The 23,819-nt window shown below is 32.5% G+C and overlaps 1 protein-coding gene across 1 annotated transcript in view; it reads right to left on the bottom strand.

Moving 5' to 3' along the window:
- LOC145243682 (integrator complex subunit 13-like) overlaps nucleotides 1-23,819 on the bottom strand; it is a 1,170,185-nt gene that overhangs the window by 250,129 nt on the left and 896,237 nt on the right. Inside the window, exon 8 of the mRNA XM_080106736.1 lies at nucleotides 9,229-9,327. Within this exon, the coding sequence (XP_079962862.1) occupies nucleotides 9,229-9,327 (99 nt within the window). The remainder of the gene's footprint in view (nucleotides 1-9,228; nucleotides 9,328-23,819) is intronic.

Genomic DNA, 23,819 nt, shown 5'->3' with positions numbered 1-23,819 from the left:
CTCCCACTGGCGCTTGTGGAAAAGGCATGCTCCCAGTTCCAGACCCATATTAAAGTGATGATTGAGGCCAAGCGCGGTTACATTGAATAGACGTCAGCTCTACTACATAATCAAATTACCTGAAATGATTTTTTCAATAAAAGTTTTGAAATAAAAATTTTATGTTTTTTATTTTAGGGTGACAATTGTATTGTTCCACCTTTACATTTAAAAATATTCGTTATTACATATTTATTATCTGATATTTTTTTAACTAGAAGTAACCACTTATCAAGCCCAAAAGGTTCATTGAAAATCAGGATTAATGAGTGTCAGGTGGACAAGGAGACAACATTCAGATGATTGTTGGTTGAGGAAATTGGGCAGAATTTGGTTAAGAGGAGAGTTCAATATGAATTTGTTTAGATTGGACTTTGAAATAACCACAAAGCAGTCCAGTATGGTAATTTTTTTTTAATTGTTTTTTTTACAAAGAAAATATAACAAAACAATTGCTCGAAAATTTTTTTAATATTTCTTTTTAATCCTACCGATTAGGTAAGGATTAGATTAGGATTAATTTTGTTTGTTTTGTTTATTGGTACTCTTTTTTTTTTTTTAAACTCAAGTGACTAACTTAGAGTTGAATTTTATTTTCTTTTATTCCATTTTTGATCTGGGCAATTAGTTTAAAGTTAAAGTGAAGTTTCATTTTTTGTATTCTTTTTTAACCCAAGTGACTAGATTACGGTTAGGGTTGGGGGGGGGGGTTAAAGCGCAAAAAGAAAACTAATTTCTTGCATTGCTTTTATTTTTTTTTAGAGTTTGAAATTTTGTTATCACTTTGCAAATGTGTGTGCATATTCTTCAACAGTTCTTTTCACCTGAAAGTTGTTTTTTTTTTACCAATTCCTTCAAGAGACTGAAATGTCTACCATTGATGCAATGAGATTTATAATGGCTTAATCAATTTTTGTAACTTGTATAGAATTTCAAATCGAACCCTTAATTTAACCCGACAAAGATAGCTCTCTTTCAATCTGTCATCCATAACCCAGTAAAAACCATGCATAATTCATAATTATATCTTGATATCGCCTGTACAAAAGATTGAACCTGCAACCAGTAAAAACCATGCATAATTCATAATTATATCTTGATATCGCCTGTACAAAAGATTGAACCTGCAACCACCAGGAGACTGTCACTTAAAATTGATCATAACACTCAAGATGAGAACAGTAATCCAATACAAATTATTAATTTTTTTTTTTTTTTTTACACGGTGGTCACCACTTATCAAGGCTCGGAAGCCACTCAGGGATAAGGGTTATTGAATTAATACTCATCTCCAAACATTTAAAGCAGTTATTTTAGTAAGGAAGAAAAAATTGATTAAATTGTGTGCATAAGTATATCTATTTATTAGTATAATTTGGGTGACACTACATTGTTAATTGCTAAATCATGGCTGATGGAATGAAAGTATGCTATCCCCATGGATTAGATATAGAGTTTCGTTCAAAATTCCTTGCAAATTGTCAAGTTTGACAAGATACATCTGAAGAAGGTTGGAAGTTACATCAACAGAAATGTTGTGGGAATAACACTCCAGATGAGAACGATAGTCCAAATGATATAAATGATAACATTCTTCATCTCAAAAATTCAGAAACACACACACATTAATGTTATCTAAAAATAGCTCAAAATCAAAAACTCATCTGAGACCAAAAAATTTATGACCGCTCATCAATGGAATTTGCAAACAAGACTTTTAAGTTCTTTACTGATCGAACAATTTAAGAAGTTAAAAAAAAATTGTAAAAGAAAATCATTTTCACAATAACTATTTAAAGAACAGAAAAAATAGATTCATGCAATAATAACTGTGAAATACTGAATCTATACAAAAACTATATCGATACAATGCAAGAAATGGAAATATGTTTGACTGGAAAAGGAGGGGAAAAACGAAATGATTTTTGTTTATATTAAATCTGACGTATTTAATATATTTCGAGGTATAACCTGATAATCAAATGAGTGTTTCAAATAACAACATATGTCTTGGAAAATAGCAACACACGTCCACTATTTCAACAAAAAGGAAGGTATGATTATCGATGGGATGGTTGGGAAAGACATGAAAACATAATTTGTAGTTAAAATTAATAAGTAATGTAACTAACTAATTAAGACATAGAATGTTATATAATACAAGAGAGATAACTCATATATTTTATAATGAAGTAATTCTTTTTGATTGCGTTGTTTTAATAATTTTTAGTGAGAATCTTGAAATATTACAGTTAATAATTTCTTATGGCTTGTGTTAATAAATAACAATAAATATTTAAAATATTAAAAAGAAACATTTGAAATAGCATCTCCTTGTGGAGGTTTAAATATTTATTAATGTAAATGAATATGTGTTTTTATTGAAAGCTAATTTGTCTTGTACATGATTTTTGTTGTGAAAATTATGCTTTAAAAGCTTTTGATAGGCTAGTGAATCTTAGGCTGTGCTTTATCGATCTATATATCTATAAAAGTGAACGTGTCTGAATATCTGCGTGTCTGTCTGTTAGTGTACATTTCCCTACGCAATAACTCTGTTAATTTTAAGTCTACAGACTCGAAATTTAAAATACAGGGTACTGAGATTTGGGAAAATCTATGTGATCGGTTTTCGCATAGAAATTTGCTTGTTAATGGGTAAAAGTTCAATGATTTGACCTTTGAGAACTCTACCAACCTCCTCCGACAATTTTGGGTCTAAACACTTGAAATTTTAGATATAGGTTCCTTGGACATGGATCTAACTTAACAACTTGATTTGAGCCCAAAACAATAAATGTTAAGTGGTCATAATAGGGGTCAAATTAAAAAAAAATTTACCTTTTTTTTTGCTTGTTTTTCTGCTCAGTATACACCTCCAAACACCCGGGCAACGCCGGGCACCCATGCTAGTTATAAATATTTTAGAAATAAAATCTCATGGAATTTTGTTTGATTTTGTACTTTTAATTTGAACTTAAATACAAAAATTTTTTAAATATAACTTTAGAATTTTTCAATGATAAAAGATGGTGGAATAAGACTGATTCCACATGTGTGTGTTGAGTTCAATGGTTTTCCTTTAGGATGGCTGCCTATAAACACTCCAAGAAGTGTTTTTATTATTCTTAGGTTTCTGTAAACTTTAAGTATCTCATTTTGTCAACATTTTTTCCCTCCAAATCCAAATTTCAATTCGAAGAAAAAAAAAAAAAACTTTTAACTGCTAGTTAACAAGAACGTGTAAGACGTACTTCATAAAAAAATATGAATAAAATATTATGAGCAAGAATTAAATACATCTTCTAGTTTGAGAATGTTGAATTGCAATTAGTGTTCAGATTATTTTCGGATTTATGTAATCATGTCCATATTCTTTTCATTTTCTTTTAAAGTTAATGACTTATGATGAGTCGGGGCAGAAAAGGTGTTTGAAGGTGTATGCTGAGAAAAAAAAAAAAAAAAAACGGTAAATTTTTTTAACTTTGACCCCTATTATGACCCCTTAACATTTATTGTTTTGGACTTAAATCAAGTTATTAAGTTAGATCCATGTCCAAGGAACCAATATTTAAAGTTTCAAGTGTTTAGAGTCAAAATTGTCGGAAGAGTTTGGTAGAGTTCTCAAAGGTCCAATCGTTGAACTTTGACCCCTTAACAGCTAAATTTCAGACCGAAAACCGATCACATAGATTTTCCCAAATTTCAGTACCCCATATATCAACTTAAAATTGACAGAGTTATTGCGAAGAAAAATATACACAGACACGTTCACTTTTATAGATATACTAGCATTTCAGCGCGGCGTTGCCCGAGTGTTTGTATGTGTATGTTGAGCAAAAAAAAAAAGTGGTAGTAGGAAGGCAGGCTCGAACCCATACCGCAAAGGAGGAAAAGAACGGGGTAAAACCTAACGTTTATGCTGTTATGACAACCGCCAAACCGGAAGCGACATTTTTTAAAATTAAGGCTAGACAATCTAAAGGAGAGGATAACTTTAAAAAATATCGGCGAAAAAAGTGACCCCCTCCCTGTAGAAAAGTGCCTAGTTGAAGGGGAAGATATTAATGTTTTTAGCCAATTTTTCGATATTTGTCGTATGGAAGATCGAACATTAACACGATACTGATCTTGGTAAATCCGTCGCCTCTATTGAAAGTTTAAGACAGGCATGCAAACATACATACATACATACATTTATATATTGGTAACTAAAAATTTTCGACCCAAACTAATAAAAAAGCTTGCCCTATCTCTGAATACCCTTTATGTAAAATTTCAAATATTTAGACCAGAAATTGTCTGAGTAATTTGGAAGAGACCGCAGAGGTCAATTTTTTTTTAACTTTGACCCCTATTATGACCTCTTAACATTTATTGTTTTGGGCTAAAATCAAGTTATTAAGTTAGATCCATGTCCAAGGAACCTATATCTAAAATTTCAAGTGCGTAGAGTCAAAATTGTCGGAGGAGTTTGGTAGAGTTCTCAAAGGTCAAATCGTTGAACTTTGACCCCTTAATCGCCAAATTTCTGGCCGAACCCCGATCACATTCATTTTCCCAAATCTCAGTACCCTGTATATCAAATTTCGACTCTGTAGACTAAAAATTGACAGAGTTATTGTGTAGGGAAATGTACACAGACACACACACCGACAGACACTTTCACTTTTATAGATATATAGATGTATACATATTAAAAAGTTTGACTTATGTCCAGGTAACCTACATCCAAAATTTCAAGTGTTTAGACTAGTAATGGAACGATTCAATGTTTTTCCCGATTCTCATACAATTACTGATTCCGGGCTAAATTACAGATTCCGATTCTTTATAAATCTCTAATTATTTAACTATAAGATTGTTATTTTTCCGATCTTCATTAAAAAAAACACATGTTAAATATGCAGATATTTTCCTAAATGTCAAAATACACTTGTGGAGAGTGATCTATCGATTTTAGCTTTACTGATATAATAAAATCAATAAATATTTATTATTTTATCATTATTACCAGCAATGGAAGATTTTATTTGAGCAAAATCAAATAAAAAAAGACAAAAGAATTGTTTTACCATCGGAAAACAAGCATCAATTTGCTTGATTCTGATACCCCCAAATCTTCCGATTTTTTCAATTCCCGATTCCGATTAGTCGTTCCAACACTAGTTTAGACCCAAAATTGGCTAAGGAGTTAGGTGAAGTCTGCAAAGTTTCAACTTTGACATCTTGACAGCCAAATTTTCGCCCAAAAACTGATTAAGCTTGCTGCATATCTGAATACCCTTTATGTAAAATTTCAAATGTTTAAACCCAAAATTGGCTAAATAGTTTGCTAGAGACCGCAAAGGTCAAATCTTTGGAACTTTGACACCTTTGCAGCCAAATTTTCGGGCAAAAACCTATTAAAACGCTTGTCCTATGTCTGAATACACTATGTAACATTTCAAATGTTTAGACCCAAAATTGGCTGAGTAATTTGGTAGAGACCGCAGACATCATTGTTTTTTTAACTTTGATCCCAATTTTGACCCCTTAACATTTAATTGTTTGGGGCTCAAATCAAATTAAAATGTTTGATCCATGTCCAAGTAACCTACATCTAAAATTTCATGTGTTTACACCCAAAGTTGGCAGAGGAGTTTGGTAGGGTTTTCAAGGGTCAAATTGTTGAACTTTGACCCCTTGACAGCCAAATTTCTGGCCGAAAACAGATTAAGAAGATTTTTCCAAATCTCAATACCATGTATGTCAAATCTCGAGTCTGTAGACTGAAAATTGGCAGAGTAGTTTGGTAGAGAAATGTACACACAGAGACAATTACACACACACATACACACATATATATATATATATATATATATATATATATTGACATATATAAGCATAATCTATGTGAAGTAAAGTTTGAATGTAAAACTAATAAAATTGGCTTCCTTGCTGAAAAAGATGTTTTGATTAGTTCCTTTGCAGTTCAGAAAGTGAAATGGAACCAGATTGAAACGAGATTCAAAGATTTTTCACTTTCTTTGATTTTCTTTTTTTTTTTTGTCTCATTCTTTGCAATTTTTATCACCAACAAACTTTCCTCATAGAATCGAAAGATTAAAAAAAAAAAAAAAAAAAAAACAGAAAAACAAAACGGCAAAACAAAATACAAGCTTTTTTTTTAAAGACTTAATTTTTTTTCTTTTTAGGGAAGGCAGTAAAATCAAAGACCTTTCCTTATTTCAATAATGATGAGGTCGCTCCACAACTGATAACATACTTTTGCACTTTCTTTCACACCCTTTTAATGAATCTCTGAAAATTCAACGCGTCTTTTCAACAATGTATGTAAAAAGTCAGAAAAGTGAATGGTTAATTAGATTTTTTGTTAACTGAAATTCTTTCGATGAAAAATATTTGTGGAATGATTTCAAAGAAATTTATTTAATTTACAATCATTTTCAATATGCTAGATTACTTAAATTTTTTTTACATTAATTCAAATTATTACATTATTATTTTAACCGTGTTTGAATTTCTTATATTTTAAACCTTATCTCAGTTTTTTTTTGCTCAGACTCATATCACGAAAGAGTTGCATCATCTAATTCAAAGTAGAAACAATTTGCATAAACAGTAAAGAATAAAGAATATTTGATATTTTGAGATGAGGTACAGTTGTTGCCATTGACTTTGTATAACAACTTGAGAATGAGTGAATAAAACAGTTGTAGTTTCTTCATCTTTTATTCATCCTCCCTAAAGATGATGGAAGCAGACTTTCTAAGGAAACAATACAAATAGGATGTACATTACTCATTCGTATATGCATCTACATGGACATATTACAATGGTTGTCCCTAACATACATCAATGGACATTTTGACACAAAGTAGAGATTGTCTCTAGCATTCATCAATGGATAGATTAATACCTATCTATAAGCAAATACAGAAATAGGAATTCCTTCTCTCTTCAAAGGAAGGTTTGTTGCCTATATATAAACATATATATATATATATATATATGCTGATAAGTATCGACTTTTGAAATCGGTTCAAATTTTTGAATTTATACTTGTATATAGTGCTCAATATCTTCTTAGACAGAACTGTATATACTTTAATTAATTTTGAAGCAGACTTCATAAGAAAACAATACAAATAGGACGCACATTAATACATACATGCGCATACACAGAAATATTAATGGTTGTCCCTAACATATATCAATGTATAGATTGATACCTATCTATGAGCAAATACAGAAACAGGAGTTCCTTCTCTGTTCAATGGAAAGTTTGCTGCCTAAAAAAAATGTTTGGAATTTATACTTGTGCTCAATGTCTTCTCACACAGAGTTATATAAACTTGAATCATCTTTTATTCAATCTCTCTAAAGATGATGGAAGCAGGCTACTTAAGGAAACAATACAAATAAGGCAGCACATTACACATTCATTCATACATGCACATATTACAATGGTTGTCCTTAACATACATCATTGGACATATTAATATCTAATTATGTTTCAGGCGGGTATCCTCATTTTAATTGTTATTTTCAATTTTCAGACTGATTTTCCTATCTTGATTGTCATCATAATGTTTCACCTTTCTTCATGTGCCTTGTGCCAAACTTGCTCACAGAATGTTTAACCTAAGACTGCATTTAATTCTCCAAGCCACTTCCTTCGCTTTTTTTTATTCACGAATCACCACCTATGAAAGTTAAAATTCACTGAAGATTAATTATATGGATGACTTGTTAGTTGAATGATAATGAATATTATGAGAGGATTGAAAAGTGATCAGTAAAATGAAAACAATTTGATTACTTATCAGCCACTTTCTCTCAGAACAGATGGTGCTAGTTATTCTCTGCTCTCTCATTATTTTCATGGTAGGTGATCGACTGAGCTCCAATCTATACTACCCCCACCCCATGAAATTTCACAACAAAAAATCGTCTGTCAATAATTTATTTTTTTCTCTATGTGCATAAAGCTAAATGGATCATCTGTGAAGAGTTTCTTCCTACCTCTCTGCAGGACACAACAGTGTGGAGATGCTTCTCAGCTGACTACAACGTTGTCATGTCAAAGTTTAATATAAACAAATTTTTGTTGAGCCATCCTCTTAAATAATCAAATTCTGTCTAATTTCAACCATCATTACCAAAAATCCGGTGTTGATTCACCATCAATCTGACAAACTCATCAACTTTTCTCTTCAAGTGATTTCTGTTGTGGTCACTCTTTAGTAAAAAAAAAAATCAGTATCCAAACTAAGAATAAAAAAATAATATGAAATCAAGCCACCTCATCCTTCAATTAACACCACCTGCCTGACCTTGTACTTGCACATAAAATTTTGATATAGAATAATTTCCCATTGTAGCTTTTTAGGGCTGTTAACCAAAAATTTTGCTATGAAAGATAAATCTTGTGCATTTTTTTAGTGGGAGATGTCATGTCAAAAAGTTAATAAAAAAATTACTTACCTTAAATCTTAGGTTCATTAGGAATCATTTGAAGTATGGTAAAGTTAATATTTCCAGAAAGTGTGAAAAGCAAAGATGGGGAAAAAGAAGAGAAAATGCGGGACAAGAGAAAGAAAGATAAAGATGAGGGAGAGAAAAAGAAAGAAAAATAAAATCGAGCCAATGAATCAGATTTTTCTTATTATTAAAAAATAAAAAGTAGACTTCAGCAGAAATCACACTTTTTCCGAAGAATAATAAAAAATACTAAAGCAGAATTCAGCCTTTTTCCGAATTACAAAGGCAGAATTTGGTGCAAGTCCCTAATCCCCTCCCCCATGAAAATAATAAAATAAAAATCTTTACAGTGTACATGTGACAGGAAAAAAATCACATAAAGCAATCTGGTAGTTTTATTTAACAAAAATAAACAAGATTTTATGTTTAAATGATGATCGATAATCTCTCAATGCCATTTTGCAAACAGTTTGAAGGACAAAAGAGATAAAATGATTTTCTTTATAAAAATAAAATACTTTTTCGATTACATGTACGTACACCATAAAGATTTTTATTTACGTTTGGTTTTTCTTGTGTTGGGTTTAGCCCTAACCCAACATCTGCTAAAAAGCAGAGATTATACACCTGTCCTCGATTCCTAAGTCACTTCTGGTTTTATTCGATCATAATAAGAAATTTTAAAAAATAATGATCACTTACCGACCACACTTGATTTAGGTGTACACCATTTGAGTGTTACGGTTTCGGTAGGCAAACCCTCTTTTGATGGGATGATTAGGCCCTCTACATGACCAATAGCTGGAAAAGGACAAAGAAAAAATACTTAATAATTATAAAAATAATAATAAAAAATAAGCATCAAAGAAAACATGAAATGTATTCCCATCAGGGGCCATGCTACAGAGGTTGCTTCATCTTTATGTGGTTCTCTGGATGCAACATAATACCCAAATATGTTGCCTAGGTGTAAGTATAGATATTTCTACCATCTCCAAAGTAGATTACGACCTCATCAAGAGATAAATCTATAAGTAAAATTGAATAATATACTAAGCGCTGATACACACATACCACTGTATGGTTGCAAAACATGGTCTCTGCAGAAAGAAGATCTTTAGACACTCGAGGTCTTTGACAAATACTTTCTTTGGTGCATCATATGTATCTGTCTTACCATATCCCCAAACCAAACTATCCGTGTAAGATGCAATGCCATCAACAATGCAAACATCTGGGAAACTTTGTTGGTTTGGTCGCATTCTTCAACGTCTTGAGGAAAAATTAATTAGCAAATTGATAACACCAATTGCACCCACTGGCTTGAGCAGTGCAGAGGTAATTAGCTGAAGACTTGGACGGGAACAGTGAGAACAAACATGGAGCGGGCAGCATTTTTGGTGTCCATTGCATCAGAAAGTATGCCAAGAACTCAGCTGGTGATCAGCGAGGGTGAACTGCATTAGAATGAGATAAGGACAACTCAATTTGAGCGGCTCAACCCACTCTGAATGAATACTGTTAAACTTATCCAATACAAATAAGATAATAAGCAAAGACAAAGATGAATCAGTGAAGCCCCATACTCTATTTGAATAAAAAAAAAACAGGTTCCTCTTAACAATGGAATATTTCTGTCTGCAGCTAACTATTTTGAATAACATAACCTTTACAATTATTTTAGTCCAACAATCAACCATCTCTTGAATCTTCTGGCCAGATGTATCAGAAATATCACCTGGTAGGAATAAAATGTAGTTGACACAGTTGTGTCAACTACATTTTGTTTCTACCAGGTGATATTTCTGATACATCTGGTTGGGATATTCAACAAAATTTTGTTTAATTCATTCTTAACCAATGTTTTTCTAAAATTCATTACTGAAAATTGTAAATGCAATACTAGTTGTGTATCCTTTGAACCAGACGTATTAATAACTCAGTGTTCGCTCGGCTTTCCTCAGAACGTGACGTCAACAGCTCAAGTTTAGCTGCTGTCTAACATAACATGGCAATCAGCCAATCACAACTCGATGTGCATATGCGTGTACCTGAGCAGCAGATAAGAATTTGGATACCAATTGGAAGAGGAAAAGAAAAAATCCACCATTTCTTACATGCAAGTCAGGAAGAATAGAGAAGATCTAAAAAATGAATTTGACCATTCTTGCCCAACAGCTCCAGACACCGGACACTGTAGCTGATTTTTTGTCAACAATGCAAACTAATGGCAAAATTGATAAAATGTGCAACCTGTGGCTACGAGTGCATTCTAGTAAAAAGAAAGAGTATTACCAACGGCAACGGCTGGAAATGTGGGAATGTTAAATGTCGACAGTAATCTGGACTGGGACATTCTTTACAAAATCAAGGCTGAAAAATCGTATGCATCATCAAACTGACAACAAATAAAATCCTCCAGCACGAATATGGGTTGCGGTCGGCATACACTATAGTTGATTGGAAGCATTTCCTGCGAGACATTTGCCAGAATTATTTGAAATTAATTTTTGTAAATACAATAGTACTTCATATCAAATTAATTTTTGGAAACACAAATTTCACATTAAAATGAATTTTTGTAAATTCAATATGATTTGATAGTAAAATTAATTTTGTAAATACAACATTATTTTAGACTAAAATTACTTTAAAAAATTTACTTAATAGGATAGAGGATTCAATTATATATATAAAAATGTGGGTAAGACGATTTCCAAAATATTTTTTATTGAATAATAGACTAATAATAAACTGTATATTCTAATAGACTAATAATAAACTGTATATTCTAATAGACTAATAATAAACTGTATATTCTAATAGACTAATAATAAACTGTATATTCTACTACATTTTTACAATATGCTGAAAACTGAGCCATCACTGTTGCCAATAGAAATCAGAGGGATAATATTTGAAAGTCACTTCAAGTTTTATTAATAACTATAGATATATCTGAAAAATAAAGACAGCAGACCATAAGTTAGCTCAAGACAATGGTCAAGCACTGCTTCAAATGGAAAATAAGACTATAAATCAAAATCGCATGTACAAAATTGTATCAAAATTTTCATTTTGTGTGAAACTTACAATAGAAATTATTAAATTAAAAAAGTTGGTCGTTTTAATCTTTTGTTAATAGTTGAAAAAAAAAAAGTACCAAAAGAATTTAGAAGCATCTAAACTGTCAAATATAAAAATTAATAATACTGGCTGGTTATATGTAGAAAATTTGGCACTTGTGCACTACTGTCATGGTACAACATTTTTGGTTTCAGTCTGGAGAGCGCACAACAGGGGCAGACAAATGCATTTTCACGATCAAATCTCAGCAAATGCCGACAATACAATAACACAAAAGAAAAGATTATTGAATTAAAATAAAATTAAGAAATTAGAAGTTTGTTTTAATTTATAGTTATTAACAGGCTTTAATGGAATATGTTTTTGTGTGTGTGTGTGTGTGTGTTTTGAGACAGTTTTGTCCCACATTAATTGAATTAAAATAAAATAACAAAAAATAGGTTGATTATTATTTTTTTTAAATTTTGTTACACGTTTATTAAATTGAAATGAAATAATAATAACAGAAATAGGTTTTTTTTTTTTTTAATTTATTTAAAAGTATTATATAATGCACTAGCCTGGGTGCTTGGCGTTGCCCGAGTGTTTGGAGGTGTAAAAAAAAACAAAACAAAAGTGATAGTAGGCAGGCAGACTTGAACCCATGACGCGAAGGAGGAAAAGAACGTAAAAAAAAGAAAAACCTGACGTCTTTCCGTTGCATCCATCGCCAAACCGAAAGTGGTGAAAGTTTAAATTAAGGCTAGTCAATCGAAAAGAGGGGATGACTTTCGAAAATATCTGGGGAAAAAAGCAACCCTTTCTTGTAGAAAAGTGCGCATTTGAGGGTGAAGGAATTAATGCTTTTAGTTAATTTTTCGATATTTGGTATCCGAAGCATCATTCTTCAAAACGATACCAATCTTGTGAAAATCCGTCGCCTCTGTTGGAAGTTTTAGGCAAGCATACATACATACATACATTGAAACAGACAGGTGAGATTTATATAATAGAAGGTTAAGGGAATTCTTAAATTGCATTTATCTGCCCTTGCTGTGCACTCTCCGAACTGCAACCAAAAAAGTTGTCTCATGACAGTAATGTACATTTTAATGGCAGAACGGAGTAAAGAGATCTACTCCTAATATTCTTAGCAAATGTTTATTTAGTTAACAGATTTTGGAAGCTTTTTACATTTGACAAATATTTATTGATAAATATATTACCATGACAAAATTAGTTATAGTTTTATAAGAATTTAGTTCAGGTAATAATTTAATAGCCAATCGATATTGTAATAATTAAACTTAGCATAAAAAGCCTATTTAAAAATATTCATTTAATAAAAAATAAAACAAAAAAAACAAAACAAAAGTAAAAAGACTCCTGGGTAAGGCTATATCTGTAAGCTATGATATATTTTGTGACAATTAAAATTATTTTCAAATCATTAAACAAAGAGTAAGCACGTAGGTATGTTTATTTTAAGTTAAATACTTTTCTTTTTAAAACATAGAATTTCATCATTTTCTATGTAACGAGAAAAACCAAAACAATGTCTGAAAAACATCAATCTCTGCTAAAGAAAAATATCACAAGAAAATATTAATTCTCAAATCCCTCGGTAAAAGGTTACATTATTTCCACATCAAAGTGCATATTTTGTAACCCAGGAAGATTTGTATATACATATATATTTTCTTTTTTTTTTTTTTTTTACATAGGCATCATCACTTATCGAGGCCAACAGGCCACTGAAGAATAAGGGTTAAAGAGTGTACAGTAGAAATTAGACTATATAGTAATCGTTAGTAATGGAAATTCGGTAAATTTGTTAACTTATATGGAACAGCTTATCAAAAACTTGTTTACATTAGACTTGAAGACAACCATATTGTAGTCAGCTGGAAAGGAGGAAAACGGAAGACAATTCCATAGGCGTGCAGTTCTAAGAAAGAAGCTTTGCTCATGGAATCTATGTCTAGGTTTAGGCACAGATAAAGAGTGGGGGAAATTAGCGATAGTGTTTTCTGCTAGGCGGGTGTTTCTTGTGAAAGTTTGGCGAGGAGGGACCATAGATTGGAGCACAGTCGAGCACTTGCCATGAAAATAATGATAAAGCAGAGACAAGCTCGCAACATCTCTTCAGTGAGAAACAGGTTGCAGGGAAGAGAAAAGGACATCTCTTACGAGGCTACGAAGTCTATTTTGAACTCTATCAAGGCAGGATAAGTTTTTTCTAGCAGCTCCTGCCCAGATGTGGCGACAGTATTCCATCCTTGGACGTACCTGGCTCTTATATAGATAGAGAATTGCATCAGCAGTGAGATATCTACTGAATCGATAGAAAGATCCCACTATTTTTCCAGCGGCCCTGGCAACAGATTTGATGTACATGTTCCATTTAAGATCAGGAGTAATTGTCAAGCCCAGAAGCTTGTCAAAACTTGAGGCCTCCTGAAGACGAGAGCCATTCATTTCAATTGATGCCAGATGGGGATCAGAGCATTGATGATGTAAAGATAAAAGCTTTGTTTTAGATGCATTAAAAGTAACAAGCCACCTCTTTCCTCATTGTACCACTTGGTCAAGATCAGAGGAGATAGAATCAGAGAGAACTTGGTCGTTTACTGTCTTAGATGTGCTACCATGGATAGTAGTGTCATCGCATAAATTTCTACGAATGATGCAAGGGTGAGATTTAGAAGATCATTAATGTATATCAGGAAAAGAGTTGGATCCAGGATGGACCCCTGAGGGACTCCAGCATTAATACTGTGAGCTACTGATTTTTCTCCATCAACCACTACTCTTATGAACCTTTCAGAGAGAAACGATTTAATAATTGAGAAGACATTTTCAGCCATACCATAGCTGGAAATTTTGTGAAGTAAACCTTTATGCCATACTCTATCAAAGGCCTTTGATATGTCAAGAGCAATTGCCCTAGAAAGGTAGCCTCTGTCGAGAGATTTGCTAATCCTATGAAATATAACTGTAAGCACATCCGTTGTAGATCTAGCAGAACGGAAACCATATTGTGTGTCACCAAGAAGGTTATTTTTACTGAAATGGTTGATTACTTCTCTATTTAACACAGATTCCAGCAACTTACTCATGACGCACAGGAAACTTATTTGCCTGTACTGAGAGGGAGATGAGCGATCACCTGAATTCTTAAATACAGGGCATACTGATGAGATTTTCCAGGGTGATGGGAAGCAATTCTCCTTAAGACAACGTTCAAACAGTTTTGTAAGGATGGGCGCTAGTTCTGGTTGAAGCCTTTTGAGTACTATAATTGGAATACCACCAGGACCGGTTGCTTTACTCGAATCAAGGTTTTTGATTAGTTTGGCAACATCACGTACAGATATTTGTATATCACATAGCATGTTTTCTGATACAGGAGGAAATATCGGAGGTTGGTGGCCTTGGTCGCAAAGGGTAGAATTAGCTGCAAAGTTCTTGGCAAAGAGTTTGGCTTTGTCTGATGCTGACGAGATTACCTCAGGTCCATTTATAATTGGGATAGAGCACACGCTTCTGTTCAGGATTCTGTTTGCTATTTGCCAAAACTGGTTGGAACCAAGCCACTGCTCACCTACTTTGAACTTAACAGACTGAGCATACAACTCTCTTGCGTTCTTTATTACTTATTTACAGTAGTTGCTGGCAGTCCTGAAAGCGGTTTTAGTCTCAGTACATCTATTACGTTGGAAGCAATGGAAAAAGTAACTTCTGTGCACAATGGCAGCAGCACATTCTGGAGAGAACCACGGCTGGCTGTTAGGTTTTTGCTGGAATTTTTTTCAAGATTATGAAACGGTCTATACCTACAATTAAACATTCCGTCAGGTCTGATACTATAGAGGACACATCCTTTTTAAACATGGAACACAGAGGTAGACCTGATATAAATGTATGGAAGCTATTCCAGTCAGCCATAGAGTATCGATATACTGTACGATGGAGAGGTACATCTGAGGACTTATTACATTTCATTCATATATATACATATACATTGTATATATATATACTAGCAGGCCGCTCAGTGTTGCCCAGTCATCAGATCCGCTTAAATATGATATTTTAATTCATGCAGATTACGTATTTATTATTATAGAGTATTCTCTATCGATTATTTTATTAAACCTAATATATAGTAATGAGATCAAAACTATATATATATATATATATATATGACTTGGGTACCATCAGCTAGAATTGAAACTAAAACACATTCCTTAGGCTCTAAACCACATTTATACGCATTCACCTGTCATCCCTTTTTTAAAAAATGGAATCATCTGTTTGTTGAAGACAAGATGCAAGCAAGTAAGGTCCACAGAGTTTTATATATATATATATATATATATATATATATATATATATATATATACACACACACATATACATATATATAGCAGGGAGATCTGACGTTTGGGATTGAATGAGGATCAAAAAATGTTCCCTCTTCCATACTTTTATTGTCACCGAAATCAGTGCAAGCGACCACTTTTTAATCAAATGGATTACCTGTTCTTGTACTGGAAGGAATATTCATATGCTTATCTGTAAATAATGGCTTCACCTAAAATTTAAAATGCAAAAGTCAAGTGTCATGGTTCAATTGTGCTCTGAACAGAAACATTCATTTCAAACGCACTCTTGTCTTATAAAACAATCTACAGTTGATTTTATAAGCCGAGCCTTTCTGCTTGTGTGCTGATAAAATTTCTCAAATACACTTGTGATGTTAGGTTGTATAAAAGTGTTAACTTTGGTCAAAAGTGGAGTTCCTTCTTTAATCAGATTTTTTCGATTATCAATACTTATCAGACGCATTCCAACACAGAACATCCATAAGAACATTGCCGACACATCAAGTATCTTTGTATAAAATTTAAAGACAATCGACCCAGCCATTTCCGAATCCATAGGGCGAACACACACACACCCTACACATACACAAAGTTCCTTATATATAAATGTTCAAATGTATTGGACTAACAAGCAACATTTTTTCAAAAGTGCTCAATATATATGTAGTGCTTTCACAAATGAAATGATATAAATTATATAAACAGAAAACCTCTATGAAGAGTAATCAACGTTTCAACAAATTTAATTGACCTTGTCAGGGGTTCAATATATATTAAAAGTATAATATATATATATATATATATATATTATGTGTAGCAGAGAAACCCGAGTTTGCTTTATTTTAAAACATTTAATTAAATTTCAAACAAAATACAAGTCAAATGTGCTAGGGTCCATATAATAGAAATAATAACGATATTAATGTGGTGATGATGATGATGGTTGTTGTTTTTGTTATGAAAGTGGGTTATTATATGATGCAGAAAAAAGTAAGTGTGCTTTATTTTAAAGCATTTAATTAGAATTCAAACAAAATCGAATACACATAGCAGGAGAGAGACATCGAGTGATCATTTTCACTTTTCCCCAAAACACATCTGTAGTAAATGTGGACAAAATTATTGATCTTAGTGAATGCATCAATTGATATCTTTACTTACATTTTCAGTGTCTGACATTTATTAATACTTAAATATTGAGACTGAACAACCCCCTCCTTTTTTATTTTCTTAGTTGGCTTGAAAGAGAAGGGAAAATAGACACCTTTCATTGAAAATGCAGCCCTAACATGCCTGCATAAATATCTATTAGCAAACTAAAACAGTTTCATTTAAAGCTGGAAGTTAAAAAAAACAACAACAACAAACACAAAAAAAAAAACGAAGTATTCGCCATTTAAATTCTTTTACATAAGTTATCCACTCAATTTCATCCTTTATCTATTGCATGCTGCTTCCTTGCTTAAAGATACTTTCATTCTATGGGCATCCCGAACGAAGGCAGACCCCACGATATTATTGCATCATCTTTGTTCAAATTGAAATATAGTTATCTAGGTACTTTGATAAATGTAATTTCAGAATATATTTGTTTTGGGGGAAGGGGCTATCTCGAAAGCCATTTTAGGGTTTTGTAATATATTTCCAGTCTATGGGCATCTCACATAAATGCAAACCTCACGATATTGTTATATCATCGTTGGATAGAACAGATACTACACTTTGAAATATTTATTTGCAAAAAATGTTAAAAATTTACATTTGCCAAAAATTAGGTACAATACCATCAAATGGGTGGGGAAAATGGCGGTTACTGGTCATCCTTAGTTTGAAATGATAAAAAGGGCTATCCTACTTTGAACTTAAATAATTTCCGTCACCATAATACCACATTTACACTAAGGGGCTGTCCTACTTCAGATATTCTAAAATTGATTGAAAGTTTTATTGTTCATAAATAGCAGTTCCGCCTGGCTTTGCTCGGGCCCTATGTATTGTTCATAAGGTTATGTGCATATGTATATATTAAAAATTGCGAATATGTAAAGTAATGCCTTTCTCTATAATAGTCTTCCTTAACTACCATAGAGAAAAGAGAGACAGACATTTTCCCTTTTATAGATACTAGCATGGGTGTCTGGCGTTGCCTGGGTGTTTGGAGGTGTATGCTGAGCAAAAAAAAAAAAAGGGTCAATTTTTTTTAACTTCGACCCTTATTATGAACCCTTAACATTTATTGTTTTGGGCTTAAATCAAGTTATTAAGTTAGATCCATGTCCAAGGAATCTATATCTAAAATTTCAAGTGTGTAGACCCAAAATTGTTGGAGGAGTTTGGTAGAGTTCTCAAAGGTCAAATCGTTGAACTTTGACCCCTCAACAGCCAAATTTCTGACCAAAAACCGATCACAAAGATTTTCCCAAATCTTAATTCCCTGTATATCAAATTTCGAGTCTGTAGATTAAAAATTGACAGAGTTATTGCGTAGGGAAATATAGACACACAGACACGTTCACTTTTATAGATATATAGATATATATATATATATATACAAGAATTTCATTGGAATTAAATAGGGAGTGGGGAAAAATATGTTTAGAAAGATCCCTGCGGGGATCTTTCTAAACATAAACTAAAATATACTTTCTTGGCCTTCGGGCCCCGAAGGCCAAGAAAGTATATTTTAGTTTGAGTTTGACACAGCAACAACATCAAAAGAAATTTTTTATATTGTGTTGAGAAATATCAATAACAATACTAATGTGATAACTAGTGATGGCTATGACAATGATAGCTGTGTTTGTTATGAAAGTGGGTTATACAAATATAGATTACAGATTGGAATGGAGATCTTGGTCACCTTTAGAATTGAAACTGAGATTGTTTTTACGGTTATGAGTTACGAAAATTGGTAAATTTGTAAAATAAACACTTGGTTTTATTGCTTAGAAACAAATGTGTAAAAATAAAAAAGATATTTTTGAGAAATACAGTGAGCTGTAATATTTGGATTCTTCGGACTACTGTTCCTATCTTGAGTGTTATTTGCATAACGTTTCAGTCAGTGTAACCTCCACCCTTCTTCAAGTGTATCCTGTTGAACTTGGGAATCTGTTCAGAATTTCGAATGGAACCCTTCATTGAACTCAGAGGGAGCAGCACGCTCTCACTTCATCAGCTATGACTGGGTAGAATTCTCTCATACAAATTTTAAGAGCCTTAAATCTATTTTTGTTTATAAATGTGTACCCTACTCCCTCCTCAAACAACATCCAGCGAGTGACATTACCAAATTTGTCCAGTCTCGGTTCTGGTCAGTCCTTTGGCACTTGGAAGTCACTCTGGCAAAGGCCCTGGGTGTTGAAAGGTCCTGTCCAGTGATTTCTCAATTCCTCTATGATGTAAAGAAAAAAAAGCAAATCATCCGGCACTATCACTAAGGTCTGTATCACTGGAAAGCAAAGAGCATTTAATTTACCAAAAAAGAATAACACTTCAATGACTGGTCTTTTTGGATAATGGAACAATAATTATTCACTGAAATATTCTATACTGTGATTCCTCACAAGTCTAAACTTGGGCTCTTAACATTTTTGTGTAGACGGCACCCTTTAGTCAGTTTGGCCAATTCTCGAGCTTAGTTATTAATCCTAAATCTGCAGGTCAGCCTTTCAACAATGAGCAGTCAAGTCGGAGAGAACAGAGTGGTCTGGGTGGTTTTCAAGTCCTGTCACCAACCCTAAGTTCAGGGGTCAATTTCTCAGTGATGTAGCATACAGTGGAAAGTAAAGTAAAATCAGTTTGGTCGATTTTCAAGTTTAGTCATCGACCCTAAGTTCAAGGGTCAAACTTTACACAATGTGCAATCCAGTGGGGAGCAAAGCGTAGTCTCTTAGCCCAAACCAGTTCGGTCACTTTCTGTCTTCTGGCTATCTGTCTGATTGTCTCTAGCTCGCTGTGTTATATTGAGAATCCAGGACCATAAGTCCACCCAATGCCAATAGAATTTAACTCCCAATTCTCAATAATACATCATCGGTAATATTTTACAATTCCCAATTCCGGAGAATAAATTATCAAACAACGAGTGGCCAATAGACTTTTAGGACCGTCTCTTTTCATCTTCTCCATCTATTTTCTATATCTTCCTGCTATCATGATTAGGAGGTTCCTCTTTTTGGGCTGGCCCTTGAAATCATAAATACATTTTATTTGTTCAATCCCTTCTCAGCCTCAAACACAAAATGGGGTCAACGATAGTAATTTTAATTGAATGTAGTGCATATGTGTGTGTGATACCCTTAGCCTTCTTAATAAGTTATTCACTTGCTTGACATATTTCGGGGGAAACTTGGTTAATCAGATCAAATTCATAATTTGGTTTATGAAAATGAAACTAACAGCCATATTCTTGAAGACATAAAAGAGACCACCCATTCTGAAGAGGCCTGACACAGAGATATTATTTCGAGTTGTTGTCAAAAATCAATTTCCCATTTCCAAAATCTTTGCAGAAGTTAATTTATTGCCAAATTCTACTTAGGGTTTATGACCCAGAAAATAAATAAGTCAAGTCTTCTTTGAGAAAACCTAAATACCTCTTATCAATCCATTTTCCTTTACAACCTTCTATGAGCTATTAACACCGTTTCAGCCCTATTCTTTCTTCCCACTTTTCTTTCTTTCCTTTTTTTCTTTCCTTTTCTTTCTTTCTTTCCTTTTTCAACCTTTTCTTTCTTTTCTTTTTCAACCTTTTTTTTTCTTTTAAACTTTTTCTTTCTTTCCTTTTTTTTTCTATCTTGTCTTCCATTTCTACCATCTGGATTTCGACATTTGTCTCTGTGGTATATCAACTCATTTTTTTTGTATTTTCTAACCTACCAATATTGTCACATGTTGGAATTTTTTTTGTACCAATAATGGTGCACCCCCCCCTGTTTACATTTATTATTGTTTATCTGGTTCTTATATATGATTTTTTGTGTTTTGTGTCCATTATGATTTTCAGTTTCGTATATTTTCGGTTTGTACGAAACTCCCTTTAATTTGGAGAAAAGAGAAATGCTAGCTCTGTAATGACGTCACGAGCTCAGCGCGTATTTCGTTCCCTTTTGAAATTCTGCTGGAGAGTGAACGTGTTGTTCATTGCCCGGCGCCGAAAATGGAATTTTGATGAGCCCTCCTTCAAAGAAGTAACCCGGCAAGAAATTAATACCCGGCTGTGACGAGACAGACTTCTGGAAATACACCACGTTGCTGCAGTTTTGCACGTATTTATTTTACAAGGAGTGAAATTTAAAGAAAATACCTTTTACGTGACAAGGTATTATGGAATTTCCTATCCGGACAAGCGACGAGGTCTTGCTCCTGTAATACATGTGTGTCTACGGTTTTCATGCATCATGGAGGGAAGGAAAATTCGTTTCAAATCAAGACCTTTATATTTCATTCTTTACCCCCTCCCCTCTTTTGTTTCATGCTTTTTTTTCAGCTTAGTTACTTTAGCGTCGAATTTATCTGGAAGCAAGATAAATTCCCACACACATTCGCCTTATCATTTTTGCCATTTATTTTGTAATTGAGACCAAAAATAAACTTGCTGTCCAGCACATAAAAACTAAATGTATAGTATCATATAATATTTTTAAATAATAAAATTAAATTGTAACCGCAATAATGTTGATTCTTCAGATGGTAGATTATATATTTGTGTCTGTGTTCATGTATGCAGTTCATAGTTCTTGTGACAGGAGAAAATGACAAACAGAAATCAGTGACTTAATGAGGGCTTTTGAATTTTTTTTCTAACATGCTAATATTGTCACAGATGTAAATATCGAATTTAGGAAAACTCGTCTTCAGAAAACTCGACCCCGGAAAACTCGTCCCCTTTCGCTAGGTAGGAAAACTGGTCCCTTATTGAATAAATATCGTTTGAAAACACATTTTGTGATCGTTCTGAAGGAGATATTGTTTTTTTAAAATAGACTATAGCCCCCATAATATTTTAAAAAAATATTTTTACTTGTTTAATGTTTTTTTTTTTAAATCGATTTTCTAAGTGTCCGTTTTCTACCTAACTGGCTAAGTTCTTAGTGGTTTCACTTATTTTAAAGCGTTTATTATGTTCATAAACGAGACCGCATATTTCTTTATATTAATATAAAAAGAATTTACTTATTTACTGTTGTTTATAAAAGGGTAAAATCGATTTTTCTACCTCGCCGACTATGTTGTTTAATTCATTTGGAATCGTTTCTTCGGTAAAGAAAAAAATCACAGAAAACAAACAACATGTCGAGTGTTACGTGAGAACGAGAAATAATGTCCGGTATATCACATCTTAGGAGTCTTGATAATCGCTAAAAAATAGAAAATTAAAGAAATTACTGAGAGAGATTTGGTTTTAAAAAGAAAATAATAAATTTTTAAAATATAATTTAGAGAGGGGGGGGGGTAAAAACTATATCTCCTTCCGAAAAATAACCAACAAAAAATGAAATAAAAATTATCTTGATAAACGATAGCGGAGTTTTCAATAAAATTGATTAATAAATTTATTTAGTGATTACTTTTTCTCTTAATGATTGATTTTAGAATTTTGAAGTAAAAATTTAAGAAATTAAAAATGAGTTAACGAGAGATTGTTAGCACATGGCATCTCTCGCGCAAAAAAAATATTTCGCTTTTAATTTATTAGTTAATTTTTGCAAAATTTGACAGGACGACAATAAATGTTGATAAATGATAAAATTATAATTTTAAATAACGCATGAGTGCATTTAGTATGAGAGAAAACAAAAACATAACAACAAAAAAAACTATCATAATTAAAAAAACAAAATAAAAAAGTAACGAAGAATCGAATCGCTCCCTGATTTTTAATTTTTTGTTTTTTATTATTGTTTTTATGACTTCAAAAAACATTGTTAAAATAAGAACAAAAAAAATTTGTAATTAACTTTGTATGAACATAACAAACGCTTTAAAATAAGTGAAACCACTAAGAACTTAGCCAGTTAGGTAGAAAACGGACACTTAGAAAATCGATTTTATTTAAAAAAAAAAAAAAAAAACATTAAACAAGTAAAAATATTTTTAAAAAATATTATGGGGGGCTATAGTCTATTTTAAAAAACAATATCTCCTTCAAGAACGATCATAAAATGTGTTTTCAATCGATATTTATTCAATAAGGGACCAGTTTTCCTACCTAGCGAAAGGGGACGAGTTTTCCCGGCACCGTAAATATCACTATTTATTACTACATCTTTGAAATGAAAAAAGATTTAGTGAAAAAAAGACATTTATAGTGTTTTATAGGCACCCACCCACCCAAAAAATTGAATTGGGAAGATATCTTATACCGCCTTGATTGTTATTAGGAAAGGCTATGTCCATATGTCAAAGATTTCATAATTAGGTTCTAATTAAAGATAAAAAATAAAAATAATTCAAACAAAAACCTAAGAGATATTATTTCTAAAATATTTATAATAAAAACCTAAAATTTACTTAGATTTATTAGTCGATCTAGTTCTTAAAATATAATTATGAAACTAAAACTACATACAAAAACAAATTGTTATTAAAACACGTTTCCATTCTTGTAAATAAATATTCCTACTTCCTATTAACCCATTAGCGGCCAAATTAAGAAAAACTTTTAGATATAAATGTAGATTTTTTTGAGCGGCCCATTAATGGGACGCTGACAGGTGATGGGTTAAGAGATGCTTTTTCATATTAATATTTTTCTGAGTACAACAGAAAGGTTCTTGAGTTTTACACCTGAAGAAGGTCACAGGTTACATCAACTGAAATGTGAAAATAATATTCAAG

Source organism: Euprymna scolopes, chromosome 22 (assembly GCF_053919585.1).
Source record: "Euprymna scolopes isolate OS-2025 chromosome 22, ASM5391958v1, whole genome shotgun sequence".
Lineage (NCBI taxonomy): Eukaryota > Metazoa > Mollusca > Cephalopoda > Sepiida > Sepiolidae > Euprymna > Euprymna scolopes.
The sequence above is the reverse complement of the archived record's forward strand: the minus strand, read 5'-3'. Positions and strand labels throughout refer to the sequence as shown.